Here is an 18,669-nt window from a genome sequence, read left to right as displayed (position 1 = left end):
ATGAAGCTGCAGATCTAGAAGCTCCAGATCCAATGAAGCCCCAGATCCGATGAAGCTCCAGATCCAATGAAGCCCCAGATCCGATGAAGCTCTAGATCCGATGAAGCTCCAGATCGGATGAAGCTCCAGGTCTGATGAAGCTCCAGATCTAATGAAGCTCCAGATCTAGAAGCTCCAGATCTAATGAAGCTCCAGATCTAGAAGCTCCAGATCTAATGAAGCTCCAGATCTGATGAAGCTCCAGATCTAGAAGCTCCAGATCCGATGAAGCCCCAGATCCGATGAAGCTCCAGATCTGATGAAGCTCCAGGTCTGATGAAGCTCCAGATCCGATGAAGCTCCAGATCTAGAAGCTCCAGATCTAATGAAGCTCCAGATCTAATGAAGCTCCAGATCTAATGAAGCTCCAGATCTAGAAGCTCCAGATCTGATGAAGCTCCAGATCTAGAAGCTCCAGATCTGATGAAGCCCCAGATCTAATGAAGCTCCAGATCTAGAAGCTCCAGATCTGATGAAGCCCCAGATCTAATGAAGCTCCAGATTTAGAAGCTCCAGATCTGATGAAGCTCCAGATCTGATGAAGCTCCAGATCTAGAAGCTCCAGATCTAATGAAGCTCCAGATCCAGAAGCTCCAGATCTAATGAAGCTCCAGATCTGATGAAGCTCCAGATCTAATGAAGCTCCAGATCTAATGAAGCCGCAGATCTAATGAAGCCGTAGATCTAGAAGCTCCAGATCTAGAAGCTCCAGATCCGATGAAGCCCCAGATCCGATGAAGCTCCAGATCCGATGAAGCTCCAGATCCGATGAAGCTCCAGATCTGATGAAGCTCCAGATCTAATGAAGCTCCAGATCTGATGAAGCTCCAGATCTAGAAGCTCCAGATCTGATGAAGCCCCAGATCTAATGAAGCTCCAGATCTAGAAGCTCCAGATCTGATGAAGCCCCAGATTTAATGAACCTCCAGATTTAGAAGCTCCAGATCTGATGAAGCTCCAGATCTGATGAAGCTCCAGATCTAGAAGCTCCAGATCTAATGAAGCTCCAGATCCAGAAGCTCCAGATCTAATGAAGCTCCAGATCTGATGAAGCTCCAGATCTAATGAAGCTCCAGATCTAATGAAGCCGCAGATCTAATGAAGCCGTAGATCTAGAAGCTCCAGATCTAGACGCTCCAGATCCAATGAAGCCCCAGATCTGATGAAGCTCCAGATCTAGAAGCTCCAGATCCGATGAAGCCCCAGATCCGATGAAGCTCCAGATCCGATGAAGCTCCAGATCTGATGAAGCTCCAGGTCTGATGAAGCTCCAGATCTGATGAAGCTCCAGATCTAGAAGCTCCAGATCTAATGAAGCTCCAGATCTAGAAGCTCCAGATCTAATGAAGCTCCAGATCTAATGAAGCTCCAGATCTAGAAGCTCCAGATCTGATGAAGCTCCAGATCTAGAAGCTCCAGATCTAGAAGCTCCAGATCTGATGAAGCTCCAGATCTAGAAGCTCCAGATCTAGAAGCTCCAGATCTGATGAAGCTCCAGATCTAGAAGCTCCAGATCCAATGAAGCCCCAGATCTAATGAAGCTCCAGATCTAGAAGCTCCAGATCTGATGAAGCTCCTTTAGCTAAAAAGGTCTCATTTTTGTGGTTTTGGGTCTCATTTTTGTCGCTTTTTGTCGTTTTGTGTGGTTTTTTTTTTTTTTTTTTGTTTTGTGTCTCGTTTTTGTCAGTTTGTTTCTCGTTTTTGTCCTTTTGTCTCGTACTTGTCCTTTTGTGTCTTGTTTTTGTCCTGTTGTGTCCAGTTTTTCTGGTTTTGTCTCGTTTTTGTCGCTTTGTGCCTCGTTTTTGTCGTTTTGTTTCTTGTTTTGGTAATTTTGTGTCTCGTTTTTGTCCTTTTGTGTCTCGTATTTGTCGTTTTGTGTCTCGTATTTGTTCTTTTGTGTCTTGTACTTGTCCTTTTGTGTCTCGTTTTTGTCCTGTTGTGTCTAGTTTTATTGGTTTTATGTCTCGTTTTTGTCACTTTGTGTCTCGTGTTTGTTGTTTTGTGTCTTGTTTTTGTTGTTTGCTTTCTGGTTGTTAAAGTGTATCCTTGGGTTTTAGATATTTGATGTTCTGGATGTTTCCTGGGTGTAAACGGAGCTGCTGGTGGACTTAATCAGAGCTGCAGGACTTTAACCTGTACCCAGCAACTACAGCATCCTTCTCTAACTGTGTTCTCTGCTTCAGCTTCAGACGCACACATCGGCTTTTACCAGGTTGATGATGGAGTTGAGGCGCTCCAGCTCGCAGTCGATGATGATCTGGAACTCCTTCTTGTAGTCTAGGTCGGCCAGCAGCTTGATGAAGGAGACCTCTGTCAGAGTGTCCAGGTTCACCGAGGTCACCTGCCAGCTCCGCTCAGCCGCCGTGTCCAGGATCCTCTGAAGAACCGACAGACCTGAGAAACACCACAACACCTCCCATGAGCTCCAGACCTGCTCTAGAACCGTTCTAACAGGCCCGTCTGGGGGTTCTTCATACAAAACCAGGGGTTCATATTTAAAAAGATAAAAAAATAGACACAAAACTACAAAAACAAGACACAAAACAACAAAAACTAGACACAAAATTACCAAAATGAGACACAAAACGACAAACTAGACACAAAACTGCAGACTAGACACAAAATAAAAACGAGACATGACATGAATAAAACCAGACACAAAATGACAAAAACGCGACACAAAATGACCAAAATTAGACACAAACGACAAAAACTAGACACAAAACTACCAAACCTAGACACAAAATGACAAAAAACACACACAAAACGACAAAAAAACACAAAAAACTAGGGGTTCATATTGAAAAAGCCACAAAAAATAGACACAAAACGACAAAAACAAGACACAAAATGACAATAACTAGACAAAAAACAGACACAAAACAACACAAACTAGACACACTCTGCAAAGACTAGACACAAAATGACAAAAACGACACCAGACACAAAATGACCAAAATTAGACACAAAATGACAAAAACGAGACACAAAATGACGAAAACGAGACACAAAACAACAAAAACACGACACAAAATGACAAAAACGACACAAAATGACAAAAACTAGACACAAAATAACAAAAACCAGGCACAAAATGACAAAAACCAGACACAAAATAACAAAAACCAGGCACAAAATGACAAAAACCAGACACAAAATGACCAAAAGTAGACACAAAACAACCAAAACTAGACACAAAATGACAAAAAACTGACACAAAACGACAAAAAACACACAAAGCTAGGGGTTCATATTGAAAAAGCAAAAAGACACAAAACGACAAAAACAAGATACAAAAAGAAAATCACTACACAAAAAACAGACACAAAACGACAAAAAAAAGACAAAACAACAAAAACTAGAAACAAAATTACCAAAATGAGACACAAAACAACACAAACTAGACACAAAACTGCAAAGACTAGACACAAAATGACAAAAACGAGACACGGAATGACAAAAATGAGACACAAAATGACAAAAACGAGACACAAAACAACAAAAACCAGACACGAAATGACAAAAATGAGACAGAAAATGACAAAAACATGACACAAAACGACAAAAACAGGACACAAAACGACACAAGATAACAAAAATCAGACACAAAATGACAAAAACCAGACACAAAATGACAAAAACGAGACACAAAATGACCAAATCTAGACACCAAATGACAAATATGAGACACAAAATGACAAAAACGAGACACAAAATGACAAATCTAGACACAAAACTGCAAAAACAAGACATAAAATGATGAAAGCCAGATACAAAATGACAAAAACCAGACACAAAATGACAAAAACGAGACACCAAACAAAAACGAGACATGAAACTACAAAAATGAGAGAAAATGACAAAAACACGACAAAACTACAAAAACACGACACAAAATGACAAAAACGACACAAAATGACAAAAACCGGACACAAAATGACAAAAACCAGGCACAAAATGACAAAAACCAGACACAAAATGACCAAAATTAGACACAAAACAACCAAAACTAGACACAAAATGACAAAAAACTGACACAAAACGACAAAAAACACACAAAACTAGGGGTTCATATTGAAAAAGCAAAAAAAGACACAAAACGACAAAAACAAGATACAAAAAGAAAACAACTACACAAAAAACAAAACGACAAAAACGTGACAAAACAACAAAAACTAGACAAAATTACCAAAATGAGACACAAAACAACACAAACTAGACACAAAACTGCAAAGACTAGACACAAAATGACAAAAACGAGACACAGAATGACAAAAATGAGACACAAAATGACAAAAACGAGATACAAAACAACAAAAACCAGACATGAAATGACAAAAATGAGACAGAAAATGACAAAAACATGACACAAAACGACAAAAACAGGACACAAAATGACACAAAATGACAAAAATCACACACAAAATGACAAAAACCAGACACAAAATGACAAAAATGAGACACAAAATGACCAAAATTAGACACAAAATGACAGAAACTAGACACAAAATGACAAATCTAGACACAAAACTGCAAAAACAAGACATAAAATGACGAAAGCCAGATACAAAATGACAAAAACCAGACACAAAATGACAATAACGAGACACCAAACTACAAAAACGAGACACAAAATGAGAAATCTAGACACAAAACTGCAAAAACAATACATAAAATGACGAAAGCCAGATACAAAATGACAAAAACCAGACACAAAATTACAAGAACGAGACACAAAACAACAAAAATGAGACACAAAACGACAAACTGGAAACCAGGAATTTCATAAACAGCACAGAATTTGTTCGCCGTGAGTTTTGGAGTCGGCTGCCTTCATGGAGTGCTAAAAGACCAACAAGGACTCAGAGATAAATCAATTTATTCTAAACTCATGTTCCCTCGGTGTTTACAGAACACAATAGACAGCGGAGGAAATGCAGGGACTCCAGGAAAAGTTAGAACTTTGATCTGTTTAGTTCCAGCGTGTGCGACGCTACCTCCAAAGACTTCACCCAGCTCTTCTAGGTCTTCTCTTCTGGAAGTGGTTCTGGAGGAACATGAGGTCTTTCAAAGCCTCATCTCCAAGTCCTGATCAGATTTTGGTCACAAACTTTCATCAGAGAAGCTTCGCTGTGATCCAGGTCGGTGTGTTAACCATAGGCAGTTAGCCATTAGCTGTTGGCGGTTCCTGGTACAGGAAGTCCAAACTGGGAGGCGTTTCTTGTTGGCATCAAAAAGCTTGAATGAACTGATGTTTGATCGTGTGAATCTTGTGAAGTTGATGCTTCCTGTCCACATCCTGAACCGTCTTCAGAGCCTCCTGTTGATCCTCCTGACGTCGGCTAGATCTTAGAACATCTCTTAGCTTTGTCCCCACCCTGGTGAATGAAGAAGGACCGCTCCAGTGAGGCGTTCTGTTGAGAGGTCATGTTCTACAGGGCTCTCCAGACGTTTACGGAACATCAGGGATTGTGTTTGCTTCTTCTGACCAGTATTTGGTTTAATTAGCCGACTATGACGGCGACTCATCGATGCTTCTTCAATTTCAGACAGAACCTAAGAACAAACAGGAAGTAGCTTCCAGGACATTTCTGGGAAACTGTCTGGTCTGATTTGTCTCCATTCTTGGTACTTTTGTTCATGCAGGGCTTCAAAATGAATCAAGAACATTGCAGATTTATTCCATTTCCCATTCACAGATAGACCAGGTCCTCGGTTCACCACATCCTCCATCTTCCTGGTTCTGTCTCCATCTCACATTCATTTATGCAGGAAGTCTTGTTCCATCATTGTGATGTACAGTGGTCCCTCACTATATCGTGGTTCACTTCTCGCGGTCTCACTATATTGCGGATTTTTGGATTGGGTTTGGTTCCATGGATGTTTCATTATATCACAGAATTTTTCAGTACAGATATTTTTTTCTGTTGTTCTTACTGTGGTAAATTGCATTAAAAGGTTACACTAGACAAGATGTACCTACTCTTTAGGAACATTATAATTGCCTAGGGCTTTTATTTTGACACAGACTATCAATCAATCAATCTTTATTGGTCATTGCACATTTTCATATACAACGAAATTTCATTTGAGCTGCCCTGCTAATGACAGCTCCGGCTGCTGCGCAGTGCTGCACACACCTTTCTTGAAGAAAAAAAAGAAAAAGGACACGTTGGGATCTGGGTAGGGATAGCAGAGGGTAAAAGAAAAAAAAAGGCTCGTACCAAATGAAACCTCCAATGTTGGGAAATTCAATTTGAGAAGGAACCTAAAAAACAAACAAACCCGCAAACAGGCGAAGCATGACATAAGACAAGGATAGTTGGGATAAGGATGTGGGGTGGTGGAGGGGGGAGCACCGCACAATTAGCCGGTTCCTGTGCAGGTGCACGGATTCCTGGCACCTGTGCATAGCAAGGGAAGCTTGTGGAGGTGGGGAGGAGGGGGGATATGGGAATGTGTGTGCGAATGTTTAGCTCAGTCCTCCGAATGTTTGTGTATGCGTGTAGCCCATCTTCTTCCGTCTCAGACCTCCGGTGTCTCAGTTCGCGAGGGTGGAAGCGGGATAACACAGCAGGTTGCTATGGAGACGTCCTCGGTTGGCCCGGTCCAAAAGTCAACAGGTGTCCTTGGGAAGGTTGGGGGGGGGGGGTGTAGGAGAGCTATCTCTTGGCCATGGAACTTCCAGAGGAGTTTGTTATTGTTCCAGGGGCGCCAGAATGTAATCAGTTATTCTCATGTTTGGGCGGGAGAGAAGTAATTTCACCTTCCCCCTACTGCTCTCAACAATTTTAGACCTCAGCTGTAGCGATTCTCACCCTGATGGCTTCCAATCTGCGACTCAAATCAACAGTCACACCAAGCAAATTGTTCATCTTACGATTGAGTTCGTCATACCGAGCATCGGCAGCCGTGATCCGATCGTTTGCATAGACCAGCAGAGTTTGGACGTCGTTTCTGTCTGCGGTCTTCCTGATTTTCCAGAAGCTCAGGCCAGTGAACAAGCCAATTATCAGCAGGTCTGTCATCATAAATCCGAATATATAAACATCTTCCACATCCTCCATGGATAGGGGTGCCAGGCACATGATCCCCTTCCACTTCCCCCAGGCGTCGATCACGTAACCAGAGGCGAAACTCCCATCCGGGCAGGTAGGCTCCCCTAGGCCTGTGCTCTTTGTGGTGACAATCTTGTCAATTGCGTTGAGAGACCAGTTAATCAATTCCATGATCGGTGTTTCAAAGGTCCAGTGCCAAGCGATCGCTCCAAGTCAGACAGACGAGATGAAGACGAAGAAATGCTGCAAGCAGGCAGACATGAGGGTAGGGAGGAACAGAGATAGCAGAGCGAGGAAAACTGCGACCGCCTCCTACGAGAGCTAAGCGCTGACTACAGTATAAATGTGGCAGGAAGTCATCAAACACACTACACTTCACACTCACGGTCCTGACATGACACATAATCAAACTAGGCTGACTAAGCCACAAAAACACGCTAAAACATAAATACTAATAACACTGGAACACTAACATAAACAACAATAATGACATTTAAAGCCCCAACACCCCGAACTCCCATGGTACATTGCAGCACAACAGTCAGTCATAGTGACTAGCGTCCAGCGCTGGGCTCTGATTGGTTCAGTGACTGTAGTCAGTCTCCCCTGATTATATTATATTATATTATATTATATTATATTATATTATATTATATTATATTATATTATATTATATTATATTATATATGGTATAGCAGCATTCAGTATCTGGTCTGTCCGTCTCACACAGACACCTGATCGCTGCATAGTGTTGCTCTGTGGTGATGTGAGGTGTGTGGGGAGGATTTATAAAGCCTTAACATATGTATCAACAAGAAAAACACTCAGAGTGCAATACTCTGCCAAGACTGTTCATTCTCTGACCTGGCGCTGAACACAGGCGTGTGTTATGCATGTGTACATGAATCGCCTGACCTAAATATGTAGCGGGACACGTGATGGGACTCAGAAACACCCCCAGAGTTTAATCAATCAGTTGTTCATTGTATCAATTCCGATAAGTCGGCAGATTTGTAGTAGGATCACATGATTGTCAGCAGGGAGCTGATGCAGCGTTCACCTGTTGTCATGGTTACAGTGACGCCATGCCGGCAGCTATATGTCGCAATGGGAAATCTTTAACTAATCCGTGGATCCAGACTATAAGCCGCATCACTGCCAAAATCTAACCACTTGGTCCTAATGTCATTTCTGACCTTCCCTGAAAATTTCATCCAAATCCGTTGGTCTGTTTTGAGTAATGTTGCACAGGATAGACAGATTCACAGAGAAACGTAGCTGATCGTCACATAACTCCTCCGCGTTCCTTGGCGGAGTTATAATAAACTAAATATTCTAGTATCAGATTTGTGTATGATTGTGTTCATTTGCATTTACTTTATTTTGTTTATTATTTTTGTGTTTATTTATGTTGTGCCGGTAAGAGCGGTGCTGAGCGGTGAATAAAACCTGCAGAAAACTGTCCTGTCTTGCTGGGGATGTTTAGCATGGAAGACAGCAAAAGACATGAGCATAAAAACGCAAAATAATTTTAACCCGCCTGACCCACAGCCCTGGAGATGGGTGAGTCGACCAATATTTAAGGGTTACAATATGATCCCTATAGCACGGATTTTCGTCTATCGCGGGAGGGTCTGGAATGTAACCCCCTCGATATACGAGGGAACACTGTACTCCGTTTGTGATGTTAAAACTAATTTTGTGTGGGAACTAGTTGGTTAACGGAGCGGAGGAATACATGGTCAGGCGGCGCTATAAGAGGAAAACTCATTGTTTCCATTCTCCGGTTGTACGCCACCTTGGATTGTGCTGCATTCACTTTCTTTTGTTTGTGTTGTTTTTTGGAAACTTTTGGCCCTTCGTCACAGCTCCCAGCATTAGTCCAACTCTTCAGATGGTAGATACCTCTGTCAGCGTAGGGGAGGACGTAGGGACTAATGTACATATGAGAGTTCCAGTGTTCAACACGTTACTTTTAAAAGAAATTAGGTATAGTTACTAGTTACTTCTCCCAAAAAGTAACTGAGTTATTAACTGAATAACTCCACTATAAAAGTAACTAGTTACCAGGGAAAATAACCATTGCATTACTTTTTTAGTTTAAATTTGTCTAAGAACTATGATTTTTTTTTTTTTTTTTGTAAGCCAGTTGCATTGAGTTACATCTTCTAATTCTTCAAATCCCCTTTTTGAGCTCAGCATTTATTTTAGCTACTCGGCATCACTGTGTTTACAAATGTCTTTGTGCGTGGCGGACCAGTATCTGCTCTCTCGGATATTTTGCCCATGACGGCTCTGAAGGAGTCGACTGTTGATAACATTCATGTTCTCTACAACATACCTGCCCATCATTCCATCCAGTTCAGTCTGTGGCACAAGTGTTTGTAAAGCAGAAAAATCCAGCTTTAGCTGCTTGGACGGCGTGGCTCCCATTAGCTCAGGTTAGCCACACCTGTCCTGCTAGCATCATTAACGGTGTTTCTGGACACTAGTTTTGTTTCTACTGTTAAGTGATGCGTCATTAGACTACAGTTTCTTACAAGAGACATGGACAAACACTTCGCTCCATAATGAACACTTCACATGCACGTTCTTGATTTTACCTCAAGGAGAATGAAGTAGTTTCTGGACTTCCACTTTGAAAACACCAATTTTCCCTCCAGACTCGCTCCTGCTGCAGCTGACCTCTGCTAATTAGAGTGTAAATTGAACACTGCCTCTGATTGGCTTACTGTGAAAGCTCACTCTACCTTAGCCAATCATCATCTCTCATGCGGTGGTCTCGTCCCGCCTCCTCCCTCACCAAAAAATAAAAAAAAACAGCTTTGCAGCTCCTGAGTCTTAGAGTCCAGTCTGATGACGAGAGCTCCAATGAGTAGCTTTAGTTTTTAACGGCCCATTTCACTGTCGCAAACGGTAACAGCATTGTAATGATGGAAACAGTAATTAGATTACCTGTTACTGAAAAAAATAACGCCATTAGTAACACCGTTTATTTTAACGCTGTTTACTTTAACACCACTATTCTCATCACTGCTGAGTTCCGACTTGAAAATCGCATTCCGTCGTGCCGTAGGAATGGAATTCCATCGAGGACCCCCCGTACCGGGATTCCAACTTAGACGTGGGAACCGGGGATTAAACGCGACATAAAACGGGTGTAGAAGAAGCAGACGGTGTTGGAGCATGAGAAAGCTGACGTGGTTTCAGCTCATTTCTTCTCCGTTCTGTCGGGTTAGGGTGTGTTTGAGGGTGAATGTTCTGTGTCCAGATGATCCCTCAACGCTGAGTCTAAAATTAGAGACCATATGGACGGTCCTGGTGGGCAGCAGGAGAACCACAGGAGAGAATAAAAACATCTCTGACATGATGAGAGTTTTACATCACAGATTTAGATCTTCATCACCATCCTGGATCAGGTGTTAAATGAGGACATTATTGATGAATGTTTCATGTCATTTGGGACATTGTTTTCCAGATGTTTCTCCACATTCTGAATGGATCTCCAACATCGTGCTGCCCTGTTCACTGGTTCTGAGCCATGCTGTGTTTTTCCCATTAATTTATTATTTGAATTCTGAGTCATTCTGAACAAGTTTCAAGTCATTTCGACATTTTATTTGTTACTTCTGACACATTTTCCATCTGTGTGGACAGTCCTTCAGTAGTTTTGAACATGTTTCCAGTCAACATTAATGGTATAGTTTTCTGATTTCACCGTGCTGGATGGATCTACACACAACACAAAACGGCAAATAAAAGCTTCAACAGTAAAATGGATTCATCACAGTACAGGAGGTCCACGGTTTACGACGTCCTTGACCTACAGCGTTTCATCGTTACATCAGAACTGGTTATGTGGAACTAGTTGACTAACAGAGCGGATGAATACATCGTCATGGGGCGCCTCTAAGACGGCTTTGTCTCCATTCTCTGGTTGTACGTCACCTTGGATTGTGCTACATTCACTAACTTTTTGTCCTTCATTATGGCTCCCAGCGTAAGTCAGACTCTTCTGATGCTTGGAAGAAAAGGAAAGCCGTCTCCATGGAAGTGAAATTAGATAGAATAAAATGCTGGGAACAGGAAGAAACACTGACTAACAAGGGTCAAGTTGTAAAAACAGGTCAACATATTGTAGCGACCCTCTGTGATGAATGAGTGAGACTTTATCTGCTTCTCTGCTGGTTTGTTGAACCTTCACACAGGCTACTGTGTTTCAATATTCTGTTATCGTCTAGTAAAATGATTCATACATGCAAGAAAGTCATTGGTATTCAGGACTTTATGAAGAATTGATCATATTGTGATGCACGGAACGGCTTTGTTTACATTTTTGTCGGAGTTCAAACTTATGGTGACAATCGACTCACGTAGATCTGTAAGAACGGAACTCTGATGTAAGTGGAGGACGTCCTGTATTTCAGTTCTACTGCGACCAGCCACCAAACATCTGGCATCTGATGCCAACGATGAGATGCTAATGGTGTGATGCTAATGGTGCTAGCATGGTGTGATGTTAATGATGTGATGCTAACGGTGCTAGCATGGTGTGATGCTAGCAGTACTAACATGCTGTCCCCTAGGGAAACACTAACTGTGCTCTGTCAGAACGTTTATCTGCATCTCTACTGGATCCAGACCAACATGTTCCTCAGCTGGAACTGAACTCAGAATCAGAAGATAAATTACAGCTCTGCTCCAGAACTCATTTCACTGAGACAAAAAAACCCAATCCTGCTGCTGCTTTCTGTCCTGCAGAGGAACTGAGAGATCTCATTATTATGGGATGTTTTCTAGTCATTAGGGAGAGAGAAAATAAAGATCAGAGATGAGGGTTTGGAGTGAACACAGTTTAACTGAACATACAGACCTTCTCCTGGATCTTCAGGTCTTTGTGGGAAGGTGGAGTTCCGTAGTTTAATAAAGGCCAGGAGAGAAAAGTTTATTGTAAACTCTGTTTATTGCAGAGCTCAGCTCAGCTAGAAATGATACCAGGATCAGTTAACCCATCAGATTCTACTGATGTTAGAGAAATGAAAGTTGGAGAAATGTGGACCAGAGACTGTATTTTAGTAGAAACATGGATCCATCCATAGATAAACAGTGACAGGAACTTTATGGAGACACTAGACCAGCCTGGGTTGAATTTTTAATGGCAGACTATTGTTAATTATTGACATTTTAGACCATTTTGAATAATTTTGAATCAGTTTTGAGTCATTTAAGAAATAATTTTGACTCATTCTGGGCAGATTCTAAGACACTGCACAAATATAAAACACATTCAGGGAAACCAGGAGTCCCACAGAACAGGAAGTATCTCTGCAGAAAGCTTTCAAAAATAAAACAATTTTTTCCAGTTTTACTTTCCAATCTGACAGACAGGAAACAGTTAGCCTCATTGATAACTGTCCACCAGACAGTCGTTTTGAGACCTTTAGTTTCAGGTTAGTTATTATTTTTGTGGTTATTTAATAAATGTGTGACTTCGGTCATTAAAACTAATTAAAAGCTCAATAAATAGGATGATCAGAAAGATAACTTTGAAACCTGATGTTTGGTTTAAAATCTAACGCTGTTTGACACAAAGTTCATCTGATGGAGAATGAAACACGTCACACGACCACCGTTCAGTTCTGGGTCACACCTGTGGGATTGTGGGTAATGCAGTCCAGCTGCAGAGGAAACCATGTGGAATAAAAACAGAACTATTCTGCTAGTCTGAAGTAAACATGGTCAATGTGATCTTTAAGTTTTACTTGTTTCATATTTGTGAAAGTGCTTCGTATGGACGGTAAGCTAAAATATTGGACCCGTCTAACCACAGAAAACCAGCTTCAAAGACTTCCTTTTGGAATCTGTCTAATTAGAGACACTTTTTGTGAAACTTTGTGTGTTTCTGAAATGTTTGTGTGTCTTTATGCTCCTAGTTTTCACAGCGTTGGCTGACTGAGGAGGAAATAAATGTTGAAAGACGTCTGTGTGATGCTTCATTATCTCAGAGCGGAGATGCTGACCTCATCACCTGCAAATTCATCTGAAGACGAGTCAGCAAAATGAAGTCAGCAAAATGAAGTCAGCAAAATGAAGTCAGACACTTCAAAGAGCCGAGACTGAAGAGAGACTTCAAAGACATTAGAGCTGCAGAGCGACGCCTCCTCACTTCTAACCTCCATCAGACTGGATCTACAGGAATACAGAGATTTACTCTCACTGTGGCCAGAACAAGGACTAAACATGACTCCATGGAGGCTCCAACATCAGAAGAACCAGGACTAAAGACGACTCCATGGAGGCTCCAACATCAGGAGAATCAGGACTAAAGACGACTCCATGGAGGCTCCAACATCAGAAGAACCAGGACCAAACACGACTCCATGGAGGCTCTAACATCAGGAGAACCAGGACCAAACACGACTCCATGGAGGCTCTAACATCAGGAGAACCAGGACGAAAGACGACTCCATGGAGGCTCCAACATCTGAAGAACCAAGACCAAACACGACTCCATGGAGGCGCCAACATCTGAAGAACCAGGACCAAACAGGACTCCATGGAGACTCCAACATTAGGAGAATCAGGACCAAAGATGACTCCATGGAAGCTCCAACGTCAGGAGAATCAGGACCAAAGATGACTCCATGGAAGCTCCAACGTCAGGAGAATCAGGACCAAAGACGACTCCATGGAGGCTCCAACATCAGGAGAACCAGGACTAAAGACGACTCCATGGAGGCTCCAACATCAGGAGAATCAGGACTAAAAACGACTCCATGGAGGCTCCAACGTCACGTCTGAAGCTAAAACATCTACAGATCTAAAGTCGATCTGCTGCCCTGGAAAAAGCTCCAACAGCAACAGGACGGAGATCATGAAGAACATAAAGAACAGGAATTAAAGAGCTTTTTAGAGTCCATTCTGTCAGAACGAGACGCCTCCAGAAGAGTTCCAGGTAGAGAACATGACCCCTCTCAGTGGTCCACATTTAAATCTGAAACACCTGCAGCTTGAGAAGGAATGTTGTCTGTAAGAAAACGTCCAAAATCTGAACCTGTGATGAAGCCAGAAAGTTTAGGACAAGAAGAATCCTCCAACTAACTGATCTATGAACCAGGTCTGAGCTGAAAGATGAGATTTAATTAAAACTGAGGTCACAAAACATCTGGACCCACAGAGAACCAACATTAGAACCAACTTAGAACCAACATTAGACCGACTTAAAACCAACCTTAGAACCAACTTAGAACCAACAACATTCTGTTAGCTTTCAGTCAGCTCATCTTGTTTATTTTCAGAAAACGGCCGTCCATAAAAATCACCGGAGAATTAAAACCTCAGGAACATCAGAGAACAGAACGTGGACCCGAGCTGCTAAAGTTCTCGTTCACCCCAGAAACTCTGCGTGTTCTTAGCGTGTGCGTCGGTGCGTGAGCGTGTGAATAAGCGTGTTTGTGTGTGCAGTTGTGTTTTGCAGCGGTGCATTAGCAGACATTAGCTCAGCTCAGTTAGCCACGCTGTCAGCTCATGCGAGGCGAGCTCTCGTCTCCACGGTTACCGTCCGTCCATCTGTCCTCGGTTCTGGGTTTAAATCAGAGGACAGTCCACCGAGCATCACTCCGTCCGGTTCTAAACACTGCAGGAGACCAGAGGAACCTCAGAGGAACCTCAGAAGAACCCAGAGGAGAACACATCAGAACAGGCTGGGGAACATGGAAAAGCTTTCTGAGACCTCTGGAGAAGGAGGAAGAGGAGGAGGAGGAAGAGGAGGAGGAGGAAGAAGAGGAGGAGGAGGAGGAGGAGGAGGAAGAGGAGGAGGAAGAAGAGGAGGAGGAGGAGAAGGAAGAGGAGGAGGAGGAAGAGGAGGAGGAGGAAGAAGAGGAGGAGGAAGAGGAGGAGGAGGAGGAGGAAGAAGGAGGAGGAGGAAGAGGAGGAGGAGGAAGAGGAGGAAGAGGAGGAGGAGGAACAAAGACTCAGAGGCTCCGTATCCATGGCAACAGGACAGGAGGAGTATTATGGGTGAGTTTTCATGTCTTTGTGTTGAATGAAGGAATACAAACATCTGGACTGATGGAGGAAACCAGAGGTCTGACCTACGGAGAAGGTTAGGTTACCTGGTACCATGGTAACTGATGCGGGGGAGCTAGATCTCCATGGTAACTGATGCTGGGGAGCTAGATCTCCATGGTAACTGATGCTGTGGTGCTAGATCTCCATGGTAACTGATGCTGTGGAGCTAGATCTCCATGGTAACTGATGCTGAGGAGTTAGATGTCCATGGTAACTGATGCTGACGAGCTAGATCTCCATGGTCCATTTGTATTTATCTGAACTTATCTGGATTTAGGAGAATTTATTTTTGATTTATCTGGATATATTTTTTTACCTGAATCAGCGATGTACATGTAGATGAAGCGGCTCCAGTAGAAGTGTTCATTTTAGATTAGTTTTAGATTCATTTTAGATTAGTTTTAGGTTTATTCTAGGTTTACTTCACCTGAGTCGGAGCTGTCCATGTAGACGAAGTGGCTCCAGTAGAAGTGTTTATTTTAGGTTTATTTTAGTTTTTTTTTCTGGTTTATTTTAGGTTTTATTTTACCTCAATCGGAGTTGTACATGTAGACGAAGCGGCTCCAGTAGAAGTGTTTATTTTAGGTTTATTTTAGGTTTTATTTTACCTGAATCGGAGCTGTACATGTAGACGAAGCGGCTCCAGTGGAAGTGTTTATTTTAGGTTTATTTTAGTTTTTATTTTACCTGAATCGGAGCTGTACATGTAGACGAAGCGGCTCCAGCAGAAGTGTTTATTTTTGCTTTATTTTAGGTTTTGTTTTACCTGAATTGGAGCTGTACATGTAGACGAAGCGGCTCCAGCAGAAGTGTTTATTTTTGCTTTATTTTAGGTTTTGTTTTACCTGAATTGGAGCTGTACATGTAGACGAAGTGGTTCCAGTAGAAGTGCTCCAGCAGCGCCATCAGAGGCTCCTGCAGCTGAGGACGGAGCTGCAGGACGAACTGGTTGTTGGTGAGGACGGGGAAGGACGGAGTGACGAAGCAGACGTGCAGCGAGCCGCAGAAAGACATCAGCATGTTGACGGTCCTCCGGTCGTACAGACCCATGATGGCGTACACGCCTTTGGAGAACTGGGAGCAGACTGGAAACACACAGGAACACAGAGCAGTTAGGCACTGGTTTCACTGGTAATGAGGTTCAGAGACGCTAAAGACAGGAGAGAAAATAATTACAATTAAAAGTGAAACAGAACATTAGACTGAAAACCAGATCAGTTTATTAGAATATAAAATAGAATAAAATAATATGACATAATATAAAATAATATAATACAAAAAATAAAAAAATAATATAAAATAAAATAATAAAACATAATACAAAATAAAATAAAGGAAAAAAATTAATAACACAATATAATACAAAATAAAACAAAAATATAATACAACATAATATAATAGTGAAATTTTGGTGCATTAGCCCACCATCAGAATGGAAAAAATAATTTAAAAACATATATATCATACAGTGTAAAAATATTAAACTAATTTTTTTAAAACTGACTTGAATATCATATTTATTTAGTTTTATTTAACACTATTATAACATCTTTTCATCAGCTGAATATTGTTATTTTTACAGACATTTGGCTTCATTTTAAAGAAAAATCACATATATTAAGGACTAAAAACTGGAAAATAATGAGTGAATTAATAATGAATTAACCAGTAAACATTTCTAGCTGACCTGAGGGTGTGTACTATATTTATTTTATTTATTTAACACTATGCAGTGTTAAATAAATCTCTAATGTAAATAATCTGCTCCCAGACGTACGTCACTAAATGAAACTGAAGAACTGTATTTAAATCAGCTAAAATAGTTTTATTTTACAGACATTTGGCTTCACGTTAAAGAAAATTTAAAGGGCTGAAATTTGGCAAAAAATTGGTGAATTAATAATTAATTAGCCATTAACTGGCGCACAAATTTTATTTTATTGGTTTCCACTTTTACCTTAAAAATGCAGGCAAGAACTGCAAATAGCATCAAAAGAAACATTAGTTTTAAAAATGATAATTTATTCGTCTTATTTGTTCGTGTTTTTTTTTTTTAATCTGGATTTATCTGGATTCATTTGGATTTATCTCAATTTATCTGGATTTATTTGAATTTAGTTGGATTTATCTAAATGTATCTGGATTTATTTGGATTTATTTTTATTTGTCCTGATTTATCTGGATTTAATAAAATATATCTGGATTTATTAGGATTTATCTGGATTTTGCTGTTTTTTTTCTGGACTGATCTGGATTTATCTGGGTTCATATGAATTTATTTGGATTTATCTTGATTTTTTTGATTTATCTGGATTTATTGGGATTAATTTGGATTTATCTGGATTAATCTGGGTTTTCTAGATGGATCTGTACTTATTTGGATTTATCTGTATTTATTTGGATTTATCTGTATTTGTTTGGATTTATCTGGATTTACTTGTATTCATCTGGATTTACTTGGATTTATCTGTATTTGTTTGGATTTATCTGTATTTACTTGGATTTATCTGGATTTGCTTGGATTTATCTGGATTTATTTGGATTTATCTGTATTTATTTGGATTTATCTGTATTTGTTTGGATTTATTTGGATTTATCTGGATTTACTTGGATTTATTTGGATTTATCTGGGTTTTCTGGGTTAATCACAGTTTATCTGGATTTATCTGGGTTTATCTGGGTGTTTCTGGGTTTTCTGGATTCATCCGGATTTCTCTGGGTTTTTCAGGGTTAATCGTAGTTGATCATAGTGTATCTAGATGTATAACTACAGTTGTTCTCATTAGATGGTTCTGTATCTGTATTTTTTTAATTAAACCCGTTTTTGTCATCTCTAATCTCCACCGGTGTTTTCCTGAGATGTGGTTTTAACGTCCTTCGGCTTCTATTTCCATCTAAATATGGAGAACGTTCCAGTCTGAGTGGATTCCGTTAATGTGAGTTCCAGGAAGACGAGGAAACTTACTTCACGTTTATTGTGTCTGGAAGCTGGAGGCTGTTTATTCTGGAGCTGCTGATTGAATTTGTTTTTTCAGGCAGAAATCACCAAAAGTAGGTTAAAGCTGGAGGCCGAATAAACATCAGCAGCTGCCGTCAGACGTTCTACCAGGACAGGAGAACCAGGAGCTGAGTCAGTAGAACCCAGTAGAACTCAGTAGAACCCAGTAGAACTCAGTAGAACCCAACAGAACTCAGTAGAACTCAGTAGTACCCAGTAGATCTCATCAGTAGAACCCAGTAGAACCCAGTGAAACCCAGTAGAAGTCAGTAGAACAGAACAGAACCCAGCAGAACCCAGTAGACCCCAGTAGAACCCAGTAGAACTCATCAGTAGAACCCAGTAGAACTCAGTAGAACCCAGTAGAATTCAACAAAACTCAGCAGAACCCAGTAGAACCCAGCAGAACTCAGTAGTACCCAGTAGAACTCAGTAGGACTCAGCAGAACTCAGTAGAACCCAGTAGAACTCAGCAGAACTCAGTAGAACTCAGTAGAACCCAGT

At 41.1% G+C, this 18,669-nt stretch overlaps 1 protein-coding gene across 8 annotated transcripts in view; it reads right to left on the bottom strand.

Annotated features, from left to right (window-relative positions):
- Window positions 1-18,669, bottom strand: part of LOC111585856 (glutamate receptor 1-like) — a 94,949-nt gene that overhangs the window by 41,872 nt on the left and 34,408 nt on the right. For 7 of the 8 annotated variants that reach the window (XR_002747881.3, XM_055017280.1, XM_035941601.2 and 4 more), the window contains exons 3-4: window positions 16,013-16,252; window positions 2,249-2,433 (exon numbers count right to left, since the gene is read on the bottom strand). Coding sequence is in view for 7 of the 8 variants with exons in the window: in XM_055017280.1 (XP_054873255.1) it covers window positions 2,249-2,433; window positions 16,013-16,252 (425 nt within the window). In the remaining variant the exon portion in view is untranslated. Of the gene's footprint in view, window positions 1-2,248; window positions 2,434-15,933; window positions 15,957-16,012; window positions 16,253-18,669 lie in introns of those variants that run through there. The other variant, XM_055017282.1, reaches the window with a different exon arrangement.

This window comes from Amphiprion ocellaris, chromosome 14 (genome assembly GCF_022539595.1).
Source record: "Amphiprion ocellaris isolate individual 3 ecotype Okinawa chromosome 14, ASM2253959v1, whole genome shotgun sequence".
Taxonomy (NCBI): Eukaryota; Metazoa; Chordata; class Actinopteri; family Pomacentridae; genus Amphiprion; species Amphiprion ocellaris.
Note: the sequence above shows the minus strand (reverse complement) of the source record. Positions and strands in the feature narration are given on the sequence as shown.